Below are 14,658 nucleotides of genomic sequence, written 5' to 3' on the forward strand. Positions count from 1 at the left end.
ATTATTTATTAGTATTGTTCAAATGAGAGATTCTCGGAATACCGAGGCGCGAGGAATTCGTAATTCGTGTTGAGTGTAGAGATAAATTAGGCTAAACGCAGATAATGCGAAGGGGCAGAGCACCATCGCTACGTGGAATAAAAAACATGCGATTTTGACGATGAGAACTAAAGTTGTGCCTTTCGGTTCACACACCAGAAGAGAGAGACGGCTTCATGTTTATATGCCGGGAAAGAGATCTGTGGGGAGATATGGGTATAATTATTTCGGGCGATTACGAGTTTTAATTTTTAATGTATGGAACAGGGGGATACGTTTTGTGAGATGTGTATCTCTATCGTATTCCCGAACGGCGAGGAGAATCGGTGAATGCTTTGGATTGTTTGAATATTTTCAGATTTGACGAGCAAACCGCAGATTTTTCTCTCGCAGACGTACAATATTTTTCCAATTGATTTTTATTATTCTAAAATACCAACTATGATAATATTATTATTAATACTATCATTCTACAAGGCCAAGGCCAAATAAATAGATGACGTCAATAAATAAAAATACCGCTGCACGTTATTCCTACCACACTAATTTACCATAGGTAATGATCATATATCTATTCTCTTCTATTATAAAAGATTTCATAAATGAAATGACATATACCTACTTCGGTATACGAAATAATATGGCGCACATTAGATAGGGTAAGTAGGTACCAGTGGCGAAGGCGAGGTAGGTTGTTAAGATCCGCCATAAATAGTGCACACTAAACTTTGTCAGTCAAACGCATTTGTATAAATTGAACCAAGATTACAATTTACAGATGGTATGGGTTAGTTTTTAAGATTCAATTAAACCCTGCGAAAACCATGCCACAATAGATAATAGTCAAAAAATACTAGTATATCTACAAAATATCTAAAAATATGCAATTGAATCATACATAACTTTGGATATTTTACAGATAGACTAATATATTTATCTATCATAGTTTGGTTTAGGCAAGGCTTATTGAATTTAAAAAAATAACCAACAGTACATAATATGACGAATTCTCAATCCAATGAAAACAAATAAGTATGAATGTAACATGTGCACAATTTAGTCGTATCGCCCAAAGTATGCCAACACTATTATGATTTGGTTTAGGCAGGGTTTGATTGATTTTTAAAAACTAACCAACACCATCTGTAAATAATTGTAGTCTTAGTTCAATAGTAACAAATACGTATGACTATCAAAGTTTAATGTGCACTATTTATGTCGGATCTAAACAGCCTACCTCCACCCTTCGCCACAGGAAGATACTTATTACATAATAACTCCATAAGTTAATTATTTGTACTTATTATAATTTATCAAACGTCACCAATCGGTTACTTCTAAGCATTCAATCAGGTGGGTATGTGTTATCTAATAGATTTCGCATTCGCATACATATGACAAAATGTCTGGAAAATCCATGTTGTATCAGTGTCAGACAGTTGACTAAAATTTTTTAGATTATCAGTTATTTCTGCCAAACAAATATTTCAAACGTAAACAAAAAATGACAGATAACATCAATAGACAGACAGCAGTGACGAAGATTCTATACCTACTAGGCGATTATTTAAAGCCTACCTTTTCCATTGATATACTACTGGATGAATCATATGCTTCTTAAAATGACGCCCGATTTTCAGCGACTCGGCCTTTATTAAAACTTACTGAGTAAGCCCGATCTAGCTTGCATCTTACTCTAACTAATAGTCAGCGCATGACGACTTGCTCTGTCTGTTTTGCGTTGCAGCCACCCTTAGGTTCACTATTCCAAGAACGCAAATTTAGTTTTATAGCCAGGGCAATACGGGTGAAATTCGGGAATCCATGTTAACGGTCTTAACGCATTATACCTACAAGGAAATATTATAAGACGATATTCGTAATATCTTTTGTGGTACATTTTTAAAATGACACTTGTATGGGAACTGCTCATCTAGTAGTATATCAATGACCTTTTAATACAAATAATTTTTAATTGCCTATTAACGTATTTAACTAATAACTTCAATATGTTATATTATATACTATATACCTACTACAAAAATATAATTTGCCAATGACATCTGCCTGTAGGCATGTATTATAAATTGATTGTCGACTTCGTCAACCGTCGTTTTTCGTGGAAAAGGGTAACTATAATATTTTTGATCAGTATAATACTGAAGATGAACCAAATTTAAGTCCTGTAAATATGGCAGTCCCAGGATTTTCTTGCGGTTACCCAACACTGCCCGCAAAAAGAGTGAGTCACAAGTTTGAATCCTGCGTTGGAAAAATGCACAATTTTCAATGTGTGTTTACCAAGTGTCGTAAGATCCATTTCAGATCTTCCAAGTCGATGAAAAGAAAAATAGTAATGTTGAAAAATGGAATACTACGAAGTAAAATGCAAATAATATGCCAATTATGCAAATTCCCACGCTGGTTGCTTTTGCTACGGAAAAGGACTATCATGAATTTCTCAATTGCTCAGCAGTCGCTCTACAAGTCTACAAGGAATTCTTAGCAAGGTGCGGTCACATACACTCCTCACTCCAGTCACTACAGTTTGACTACACACACACAGGATGAGTATGCAGGCTCAGTATTGTGTACCGCTGTACGCAGTAATGCGCACGGTCATACAATGGCACCTTGGCATGGGGTTAGCCATTATCAACACACGGCACTCGATTTCATACAATTATTAATTAAAATTGAATATGAAATATTAAGAAATTATAAACTGAAATTGTATGGACTCGTAAGTGTCAAATTAGTAATTACAAACAGTAGGTGCTTATTTAATCAGAAATGTAGACAAACATAACCAAACAGATAATATAACAATTTACTCGTTGTAATTAGAAATATTACATCCATTCAGTTTACATACATTGATTATCTAATAGTTAGAAATGATTCAACACAAATCTTCTTCGCAGTAAACACCAATAATGGATATACATGGCACCCACGCAAGGAAGGGAGAGATTACAGATCCAGACTCCCCCCGGAACGAAAAAAATAATATTCAGATGAATGTAATATTATTTGTTTTTATTTTTTGCGTCAGGACCTCACCTCATAACTGATGAATTGATAATGACCCGGATTATTTGGGTATCGAACAGTCTACTTCAAAGGGTTATCTTCACTACTTTGTCTTAAGCCTCAATTACATTGAGCTTCTTTACGAGCTGTGTGTTGGCGAATTTATAATCTGCCTGTAAAGTCGCCCAGTGTAATCATCGAAAAAGCTAACATGTTCGATGATTACACTGGGCGACTTTACAGGCAGATTATAAATTAGCCAACAAATAGCTCGTAAAGAAGCTCAATGTAATTGAGGCTTTATTCAGCATGCAAGGCCCATGTCAGTGGAAGAACCACGGCACAACATGCATTGGCACAATCATCAGGGGCATCCAATTTTTGCTTTAATATTCTGAAGCGACTTGTCTAAAAGACAAGACAGCGCGAACGACACAAACTGACACCAACGATCCAAATCATTCAAACCGTTAAGTCACGCGCATTCGATAACTATTTGAGGATGCCCTTTTAACTCATAAGTTAGTACCTGTAGTTATATATTATGCCGGCCAGTGTTGATCACTAAACTCAACGAGTGTCTGGGTACATGGCCGGAAAAGTGCGGGAATCCGCGGGGTAAATGCAGAAGTCAGTGGGCACCTGCTAGATTTTATTGTTAACCCACCCACCCGCAGCCTTTTAAATCAATAATAAAATTATTATCGATGATTTTTCGAAATGGACAACCCCATATTATTTTTTACAGTGTGCGCGCCTGGATGTAACGTAATGTGGTGTTTCTATTTACATAATCAAGTGGTGATAAATAAAATATAACTAATTCAGGAATACTGCAACTACCATCTGTGATATTACTAAATCAATTATTTGTATACATATTGTGATAAATTCAATAAATGGTTTTTTTAATAAGATTTATATTTTATTTTCCAGTTATTTTCTTACTTCACACTGTTGTTCGTGATACACGGGCGTGCGCAGGTCGAGGTAAAGATTTCCAAAAATCGTACGTACACACACAAACAACTGTGCAAAATGATAGATACAATGAAAATAAAACTAAACATATTATTGAATTGGTCAATAATGTGCTAGGTATTAGAAATAAAAAAAAATCCAATCGCGGTAGAGGTATATAAGCAGTGAGCACAGAACCTGCGGTGCATTTTAATTTTATAGAGGGTCATTGCGCAATGCAAAAAATATGCGTGGGGCGTTATCGATTTTCCAAAATCGCATTCGACCCTGGCATAAGATCACGTATGCCGAAATAAACACAAAGCATGGTGGAGGAGATATGGCACGCCGCACGTACGGGCATAGTAGTGACATCGACAAGATCTTGTAAGAACATTATGATTATAAACATAATATAATTCGTCCAATGTCATAATAGTCACCTTATGCACATGAATAACAGTTAAAAGCAATCGAGTTCGCTTGAATTTGTAATTGACTAAAGAATCACGAGAGCCAATCAGCCTTTCAGAAGTTTAGCATGTCACATGGTTCAAAAGCACATAAAATTTTCCGCACAAGGATCAAGCGTTTTTCATGCCAGATCTACATTTTTCGATAGACATCCATCTATCTAGCTTGCATACAATGCATCTATCTTATAACGTTTTTATTAGCATATTTTTTAATGCCTTCAACAGCTTTAAATGTGTTGAAAATAAAATAGATTTTAGTTCATTTTTATACAGATATTTAATGAAGGTACTTGAGAAATAAAATAGGAGCATTATGGGCATTATAGTGATGCATTGGTATCAGATACCTGTGTGCTTTGGCATGTGGCATCAGATTGACGATTTTCGGGGATTCCACACTCTGTGTTTACTAATAATTATCGTAAGTAGCTTGTTAGATTAATTAATTATTTTTTGTCAATTTTAGCACTTTTCCTCGATCAGTAAAAACAGGTACCTACTTAGGTACTCATTGAAATTTTATTTCCTCCAAAATCTGGCGTTTTTCCTGCCAAATAGCTTGTTTTCCTACCCCATCTAGCATGTTTTTGTCATCGACAGTTGGCAACACTGCTCTAACACTGCTCTGGATGGCTTCTAAGATGAAGTGCGACGACACTTTCTTATATCAACTATTATAATTCCAATCATAAATACGTCAAACGATAAAATGATCATTATTCAGAAGGCATTCATTCATGCCCAGAATCCAATTACACATACTCATAAACAACCCGTGAATATTGTGAGCTCCAAGATTCGAATCCCCGTATCAGGAACTGAGCGTGGTTCTTCACGCTGGGAAAAATTGATACGAACAAAGTTGAAAGAACTTTTTATAAAATATTCTCTGCGGATCATAAATATACAAGAAAACGTCTCGACGTATGCACTACTCAGGAATCGCACCACCTCGATTTGTGTTGAGTTGCGCCGACCTTGGGCCAATAATGATCGACTGGGCGTTGGAAATTTGCGGGGGGGTTAGTCTCGTAGGAAAGCCGCTGCCGATCGAAGATAACTCGATTGGTTCGATTTATTGACTGCCAATAACACATTCCACAACCAAGGTGACTGCAAGGTAAGTAAATATTCCCATAGTCTATATGCATTCTTTATCTTATCTTTTCATCAAAAAAAAAATAACCAATACAACTTTCATAAATTTATTCACAATCGATAGCCTCACATCATTCATAACGTGTTTTCATTTCTTACACAATATTATTATAATACACATTACTCAGGTTCCATTTCGTGTAAATTAGTAAATTTGTGGCAAAGTTCAGTAGTAGTTACTAAGTATAATGTCATGACTGAGAGTCCAACGTCAAAGATGTACCTATGTAAGCAACTGCGACAAATCAATTAAACAAAATCTCAGTAGCAGTAGATATTTTTTTCTTGTTGCCCATCCGATCTAAATGATTCACCATTTACTTAGGTACTTGGTTGGTGATAAATTTATGGTATTTATACATTAAATATAGCCTATGTATGTCTGTAAATATGTCTGATACAATTCTGCCTCAGAATCACATTACGCCGGGTCCATACTGGCAACATGTCGCGCGACAACCTCGTTAAATTTTACGATAATTATCACAATTGCATAAGAAATTTTACGATACTTATTATACTTATCGTAAAATTTAACGAGGTTGTCGCGTGACATGTTGCCAGTGTGAACCCGGCATTAGAGATAATGAGACAGTGACGTATTTAACTTTCCTTAAGAAATTTTTCAATAATGTGGATGAATCTTTTGGTTTATGGTATAATTAGTAAAAACCAGTATATTTTCAATGGATGCCTGTGTTTTTGCTTATGAATCTCTTATATAAAAAAGAGATATATCTTATCTTCTCAAGAGATATTTATTTTATACTGCTTTTGACTTCATGTCAAATGATTAAGAATTTCACGTACCTATACCATTATCCGTACACCAACTCAATTTGTGACTTTTGTCGGAAAGCTGCCATTTTCCTTATGGGGGGCGCAGCATTCCATCCAGTTACAATCAGGCAAGATCGGCGTTACGGTACCTACCTACCGAAATTTACATGAATTTGAAGCGCCGTGTGTCTTGGCTCTTGAGAAAAATAAGAATGATCATACCCTCACGAATAAATCGTGACTTAACCCTCTGGTACATAATAATATTATCTATATCAAAAAAATAATGCATATATTTTGTCGAGGGCCATCGTGCAGGCATATTTGTGAGTCAAATAACGACAGCTACAATTGAAAAATAAACTTGTGTAAGAAAAACTATTTTCGCTAGACGAACAACTGCGAGAAAGACGAAGCAACGCACGCGCGCCTCTGAAGGTGCGACAGAAAAGGCAATAGTCGATCGACTCTGATAATTTTTTAATTGCCGGAGAATTTTAATTCAATAAGAACTCCCATGGCTGATAGCAGGTCGCAGTGGAGACTGCAGCATGCGAGGGAAGTACGGCCGTTCAAAACGAACGCAATAAACGTGTACAATAGCGTAAAACGGATATTGGAATATTCCAAGACAGCTGATGTCGACAAAATTCCAGGTTTTTAATAATTTGATGATAAACAATTCCACGAGAGGGTGGTCGTCAAAATCCAAAGTATCCAATGTCTATGTAGGTAGAGGTTTGACTACATCTTTGCATTATTAGTAACATAGTACAGATCTACTATTTTACCAATTAAAATAATTAATTACTCATTTCATTTTAAATTTATAAATATAATCCATTTTCCTCCCCAAACTCCTGAAAAACACTGTCATATAAATAGTTAATGCCGAGGGGTTAAATAAAAACCATGAAAATCCTGGATTAGCCTTTAGCTTGAAGCTTGGCTTAAGACGCACATTCGGTATATAGGTAAATCCATGGCCGACTATTTAATAGCTAGACCGGGACACTGAATATCGAGTTACGATGGTAGTGATAGTTATTGGTCATCTTCGAATGTAATGCAGTGGTAACCTGTTTGAATGAGATTTTCGATCGAATATAACATAGTACCATTTTACAACAATCATCATTTTCGTCTACAACAACTAGCACTACGACCGAAATTTGCATCTTCGTGCCCCGGCCAGAATATATTCGGCCTTGAGGTGTACTATTATACAGTGGCACCACGGGCATAATAAAAGCGGATTGCAGCTGTAGTGGTATTATTTTCTAGCAAACATTAATAATGCACACAAGAATCGCCTATGGCGCCACTGAATAATGATTTACACATACATCATGGTAACATGGGTATGGAGTTACCATTGGAATCTCCATAAAAAAGACATTGTATCATAACTTTGATAAAAGATAAATTATGGTTTTCGGATGGTTTGGTTTGGTCGATTAGAATAAAATAAAAATGCTTTGGCAGAGAAGAAAAAATGCTAATCACAGAGCGTATGAATAATAGTGATGATGCGAAGAATTTATTCTTCGTGGTTCATATTATCTGCATGATTATACGTTAGGTCTAAAAAAAAGTTCATAGAAAGATTGCAGCGCAGCGTACACACGCCTTGAGCAAACCACAAATAAAATTTATGCGAGACAACGCCTAATCCTAATCTAATACGTCATATTATTGTTATTCTGGTATGCGGATAACAAAAAAAATCATTTATTTTATATTGTGTATAACTTTCAGAAACATCATGAAAATGATTTATGCGTTCAAAACTAAACTCCAGCTGATTCGGTGATTAATTCAGTGTACCTACAGTGAATTCGTGACTAACTTTAGTTTTGCATTACATTAATTCTTTGTGGTAATTTTTATCTACCACGGCAGAAGAAGTTTTACTTTTAACGCCAATAATCGAATATTCGCGTAAACACTGTAAAGACACAAAGTAAAGATTGTCCTACCTGTAAGGCATCTTGAGCCGTGGTGAGGTAGTCCCTTAGCATGGCCTCCTGCACTCCGAGCCACTCCAGCCGCGGGTCTTCCAACTGCGTCATCTCTGAAAACGACAAAAACAATACAACATTAAACAACAACTCTTGTACGATCACATTGGCGAGGCTAAGTAATTGAGAATAAAATTATCGAATGGACATTAAGTGTTTAGATCAGAAATTTCCACAAGGTACCTACATTCAATTACCACACAAGTTTAAACGAAGTACGAACACTAAATTCAAAGAAGAAGAATCCTACCAAATATCTGAATTCAATAGGTACCTACTTCATTATAAGCTGATGAAGATGAAGGAAAATGTTACTTTAATGATAAATTATATAATATTTGTCTTGATTTATCTGGCTGTCTGTAACGCATGCACGCGTCTTTGTTGCGTGATCGCACGAACAGAACACCCACGTTGCCTCCCTCTCATCCTCGTTGCAGTTAATCGCTTGGTCACATATATTATGCATTTCGCTATGAATATCGTTAGGTATACCCTATATTGATTTTCTTGTGATATAAAAAAAAAATGTATTGTTAACTGAATAGTATTATTGACGTCAACGATGCCCGAGTGGTAACGTGTCGGTCTATAATGTCGTGGGTCCCGGATTAGAATCCCGGGTCTCGCAAAAAATGTATGTTATGTGTCTTCAGACTTTAGAGAGTATGATTAACGTTCATTTTTCGGAAAAAAATCTAAAATCTGTTAATACAAAGCCCATATCATGATCTTCATAGGGTCGAACACGGTAAAAATATTCAGCTCATCGACAAGAGTGATGACAGGTGGTGCCGCTACTAGTATTTTCAAGCTATGATGGAGCAACTTAACCTTGATATTGCGCAGATTGCGATCTCTTCTACTACGCACGAATTACATATTGATACTCGTATATTAGACTGCACTTACATGAAGCCTATTGCATCGTTTTCTCGCGCTCGGCGTCACCGACCCAAGTCATATTTTATGACAAAACCATCAACTTATGTGGTATGTTTTTATAGTAATGATAATATATTTGATCAAGAATATATTATGGATCTAATTAGATTCATTATTAGAATAGATTAGATCAATTTATTGTTTATCCTTAGAAGATCATATGGGCCCCACAGAGTGAAAGTTAGATTTTAATACGAGAAATAGATGTTAGCCACTTGCTCAATCTATTAGGTCCATACTATGACTCCCACAATATATATATTTTGCCAGATCCAGGATTCTAACCCGGGATCCGTAATATTATAAGCCAACGGAAATAAACAACAATAATAATAGAAGAGAAACGAAATAATTCGTAAAGCAGTCAGTAATTTGTGACACTTTCGCTTTTCACTTAGCAGACGATGAAATTAATAACTACACATAAAAAATATTATGAAATTTAATATTCTCTTAGACCGAAAATGAAATCCATTTGTGGATACAAAGGAAAAAATAAAAAATCATAATTTTTCAATATTGACGACTCTCAAGAGGCGTTGAATGATCAGTTTCGTCGATAATTTCACTTGACATCGCAGGGTTCATCGATAATTCCTATTTAAATACCTGCACAACGTAACAGAATTGAAATTCCGCATGGCGCATAGCATCCGATCGAAAATACCGGCATACGTTACGATATCCAAATATGGGATATCCGGTCAGATGCGGTGCATGTCATCCGAATGATATCGTAATGCTCGCCGGATAATGAGAAGAATAACTTAAGGACCGTGGAGTGGATCGACTGACTGAACAATCGGACACCTTTGGCTGCGTTTGAATAATATGAATCATCGAAAAGAATAAATTCCTGAGCGATGTCAATCTGCGGTCACGGGCAACGGATGGATGGATGCTCCTTGAGAATTCAATTGCCGGTCCGCGGTTGCAACCGTTGCCGACGATTTTGATGGATTGTTTTGATTCACAGAATTGTGATCCATATGGAAGATAGTGGCTCGCTCGCTCGCAGATTTAGTTTAATGAGTTCGGTGAAATTTAAATATCTAAAACACTTTCAACAGCAACCAACGTTACTTATGTAGGTACTAGGTATATAGAATAAATCTATATTATAGAGATGGTCAAACAATAATTGATATAATAATACAAAATTAATGGGAATTAGTGTGGAGAGATATGGGATGAACTCAAATACATATTAAAGAATATGTTATTTCCAATAGTTACGTCTATATTATCATAATATGCGTTAAAATTTCCCACGTAAACATAGCGCGCATCCAATATTTGAGGACAGTTGGGGTGCTGCTTTGTGTTCTTTGGATTGGGTCATAAAATAATAAAAATAGCTCGGCTTCAAAACCTTAGTCTAGTTAGCTAGGGTAACTGGCAGTCGGCATAGAACGGATTAATATTATTATCTTATTGATCGATTCTGTGAATAATACTAATTAATGGAAACCGCAAAATGATTGATGAGTTTCCCTCCAACTACCGGTTTTCAGTTAATTTTTCTGAATTTAATGTTTGAAATTTTTATGAAATTTTAAAGTTTCGGGTCTCGGTTTTGCGCGGTCAAATCACTATATTATAGTATCTAATATTTTTGAATCCAGAGCAAGGAACTAATAGGTCGGCTAAATGACCAACATCCAATGACATTATCAATGGACGACGCACTCAATACAGTAGCTAGCAAGTAAATTCGCATGTATAGGTAGACGTCACGCAATTTCCATTATGCGATATCACGCATTGGGAATTTATAGCAATATGACCTTTATTGTAATGGCGTTAGAGCAGTGTCTCTAATGTCAATGTTCATTTGAGCGAACCCGTTCGAACCGAACCATTCGGCAGACCAACAAAAAGCATCAGGAATTTATAGCAATATCACCTTTATTGTAATGGCGTTAGAACAGATTATGCCATTCGGCAGACCCGACAGTAAAGTGAGTGTCATTTTCTTTTCCAGATGATTCTTCCATATTAATGTCATTGCCAACATCCATTTCATGTCTTATTTCTTCTTTGCAGTTCTATTAAAGATCTGCAAGATGAAGATCACATATAACTTTTGCATTAATCATCTAGTTTTTTGAGAAAAAATATTATCTCACTCAAACATACAAACTCCGAAATTGGGGGGATTTTTCTCTAAATAAATTAACGATTTTGAACGCTATATCCAAGATACTTACCTTCTTTATTGATAAATCTCTTACTGGTTAAAACTGCATTTAAAAAATAATAATATATGCATAAGGCCCAATAACAGTAGTGTATATAGTAATAGAAGAGAAACAATCGCAAACACCCAGGCTTTGAGAAAATCACATAAATAAAATTATTGTGACCCAACGATGATTGAACTCCAGAGTCCCCGGATGCCTTACGTACTGGACTAGAGGGCCTTGTTGGTGAATAAACCAGTGAGGCAATCTACCTGTTGGCCATACCCGCCTATGTAATGCGAAAGTCGTAAACTATATCCCCGATCCGATGATAGGTAACTGTCAATTATTTTTTGATGGAATCATCACTCAAATGGACATTGTCAACAGATGTTGTTTATCGTATTTTTGTACGTGTAACAGAAACACACCCATGAACGAATAAACCCGGTGGTGATCCTTATTAAATTGTGTGGATTACGTACAATATTCTCATTGTACTAACTTATAAAAGAATTGCACGTGCGTAGATTATGACGGTTGCCAGCAATGTTATCAAGAAAAAAAGAGATCCGACAAAGTGCATCGCAAGTTAGTTGAACACTCAATATTCCGATCGCGACCATCATAACTCGCCACACCGAGCTTATTCCCTCCGATTCCCACGATCGCGAACCGTTTCACCTGCCTAGTACCTACGTACTTCACATTCGCTGGGGGAAACAGAACCCAATCGAGGCATAGAGAAATATATATTTATTTAAATAAATAACACGAAACTGTGAAACGTAGGACAAAGAAATTCTGCAAGTATTCAAATTAAACATTGTTTGTTGAGCCATTGATAATAATATGATAATAAGTCAGTGGTTGCGAACCTATGGCACGCGAGACAATTTTGCATGGCACGTGTTTGAAGAGAAAAAAATACATATATAATAATAATAAATGACAGATCGCATTGTATAAAAAATAGCAGGCAAATACTATTCAAGAATAAGCATCACGTTAGCTAAACGTCATAGGTCGATCCTTATGCTTTATGCGTCAAATATAACATTATCGCACTAACCTCATCAGGCGGCGGGGAATTCCGCGTCGCGAACCTCTAATTTTGATCGATTTACAATGCTTGAGACCACAGTAGCGGCAGAATGCCTCATCTGATCAGAGCAATTCTGTTGTCAATTCGTGTGCGTAAAGAATCAAACTGATCACTACATTAACAAAAAAAAAATAATTTCTATCAAAAAAAAAATACTCCACCAAATAAGAAACACAAACTTGGTGAAGCTAGTAGTAGCAATTCTGGCAGACCGTTTCAAAATTGGTGGACCGAAATGTAGGGTAGTTCCTAATTGAAAAAAAGTGATAAAGCTATAATAATATATGTGTGCCACGTTCTGTGAGTAGTACCTATCTAAATCAACATCATTTCTTAAATAAAAATTTTAAAACCTATTTTTTCCCTCGTGTAAAACTGTTCGGCACGTCAAACAGCCGAAAAATAATATTTGGGAAAGTTTGGCACGCGTAAGTAAAAAGGTTCGCCAACCCTCTTATAAGTGATAACGTTACCTTCAAAAGATGTAACTATCTAGATTCTAGAATTAAATGAAAAATGTAAACATTTCGTAACCGATGAAACGGATAGTAATCTAGAAAAAGTCGAGTCTAGTTGAAAGTCTAGCTGAGCACTCGACTCTGTGAACCACGATCGATCTGTTATCTGTATTCTTCGAAAATTTGCGATAAGCATTGGATTCGCTGAAAGCGTCTAGTAATGTGACGGGCAGTGATACAACATCTACTTTGCATTCAAACGATACGTCAGAGGTGTGCTGTGAATGAAAATTCATTCAACTCGTTGCATCCCGAGCAAAAGTCCGAAATTTGGGATTTCTCAAAGGACCCGGGAAAGTTGCGCTTCCGGGGCACTAAAAAAGATAGAATGTACACACAGAACAAAAATAATAAATATAATTCCGATAGGCTATATTCAACACGCTGCGCATTTTGATGCAGGGCTTTGAATGTGCGAGTGTCCTTCGAAAATGAAACACACATTATGCACGTGCAATAGTGTGTAATACACCAATATTAAATGAGCGTCAATGCATAAACCGAGAGCAGTTGTCCGTATTCGACGTATGGCGTATTCTTGGCCCGTGTTCAAGTTTATCCCGGATTCTTCCTTACTCGAGATCGGGTAACTGCTACTCTTTACCCGTTTGGTATTTCAGTTCCCATTATTTCTGAGTTTCCTGATGGTACGTCATAATAATTGAAGTGAGTCTGCAGTCGCTTGTCACACAGCTATACACAGGAAGTTGTTGTCCTAGTCACAATAAATATACATGAAGTAATTATCACCACTATTTACCAGATCTGACACTTGGTTCAAACGACGGTGTTCATCTTCTTTTTCATTTGATGACATAATATCTGTTAAAACGCATACGTGGAATTAGGTATCAAGATGCAAACCACATCCTCTGGAAATGTCCTGAAATGTATACGGACAGGGACGAGTTGCTTAAGTCTGTCCACTCGCCTGTTGTCCCCATCGGGTCGTCCCACCTGGTCGCCATAAAGACCAATTTTCGGCGTCACACTGATTGATAGGCAATTTCTATTAGGTTTTTGGGTAGACCGGGTGTGGTGCAGGGCGGTTTAGGCTAGTCAATACATTAGATAGCCACGACAAAACCTTCTTTAGATTCTGTAAAATCTTTTATTGGTCTAGAATTCTTGTAGTATGTAGATATACCTATTCATTTTTATATCATTTCATTTCATTTCATTTTAAAAAGAGTATAGGTTTATCATCTTAAATTATTGATGCGAATTCGATGTGTCAGTGCCAGTGTAACTGTTCTGCAGTTGGTGCACAATATTATATGTAATAAATAAATTGTATTCCAGTATTTAGTTTATTAGAGGATATGCAAAGTCAACAAATGATATTTGATAAGATAATTGTCTCATTTATTCAAATCATTTAAAATCAATTTCAATACAAAACTGGACATACAACCTCTGTGCACTAACCCATAGACGAGA

General features: G+C 36.2%; 1 protein-coding gene across 2 annotated transcripts in view; it reads right to left on the bottom strand.

The window, feature by feature from the left end:
• Window positions 1–14,658, bottom strand: part of kibra (WW and C2 domain containing protein kibra) — a 130,330-nt gene that overhangs the window by 43,218 nt on the left and 72,454 nt on the right. For both annotated transcript variants that reach the window (XM_085960704.1, XM_085960703.1), the window contains exon 3: window positions 8,426–8,520. In XM_085960704.1, coding sequence (XP_085816830.1) covers window positions 8,426–8,520 — 95 coding nt within the window. The remainder of the gene's footprint in view (window positions 1–8,425; window positions 8,521–14,658) is intronic.

The sequence above is a fragment of the Rhyacophila brunnea genome, unplaced genomic scaffold, assembly GCF_057557595.1.
Source record: "Rhyacophila brunnea isolate RB1 unplaced genomic scaffold, BYU_Rbru_1.0 scaffold_12, whole genome shotgun sequence".
NCBI lineage: Eukaryota > Metazoa > Arthropoda > Insecta > Trichoptera > Rhyacophilidae > Rhyacophila > Rhyacophila brunnea.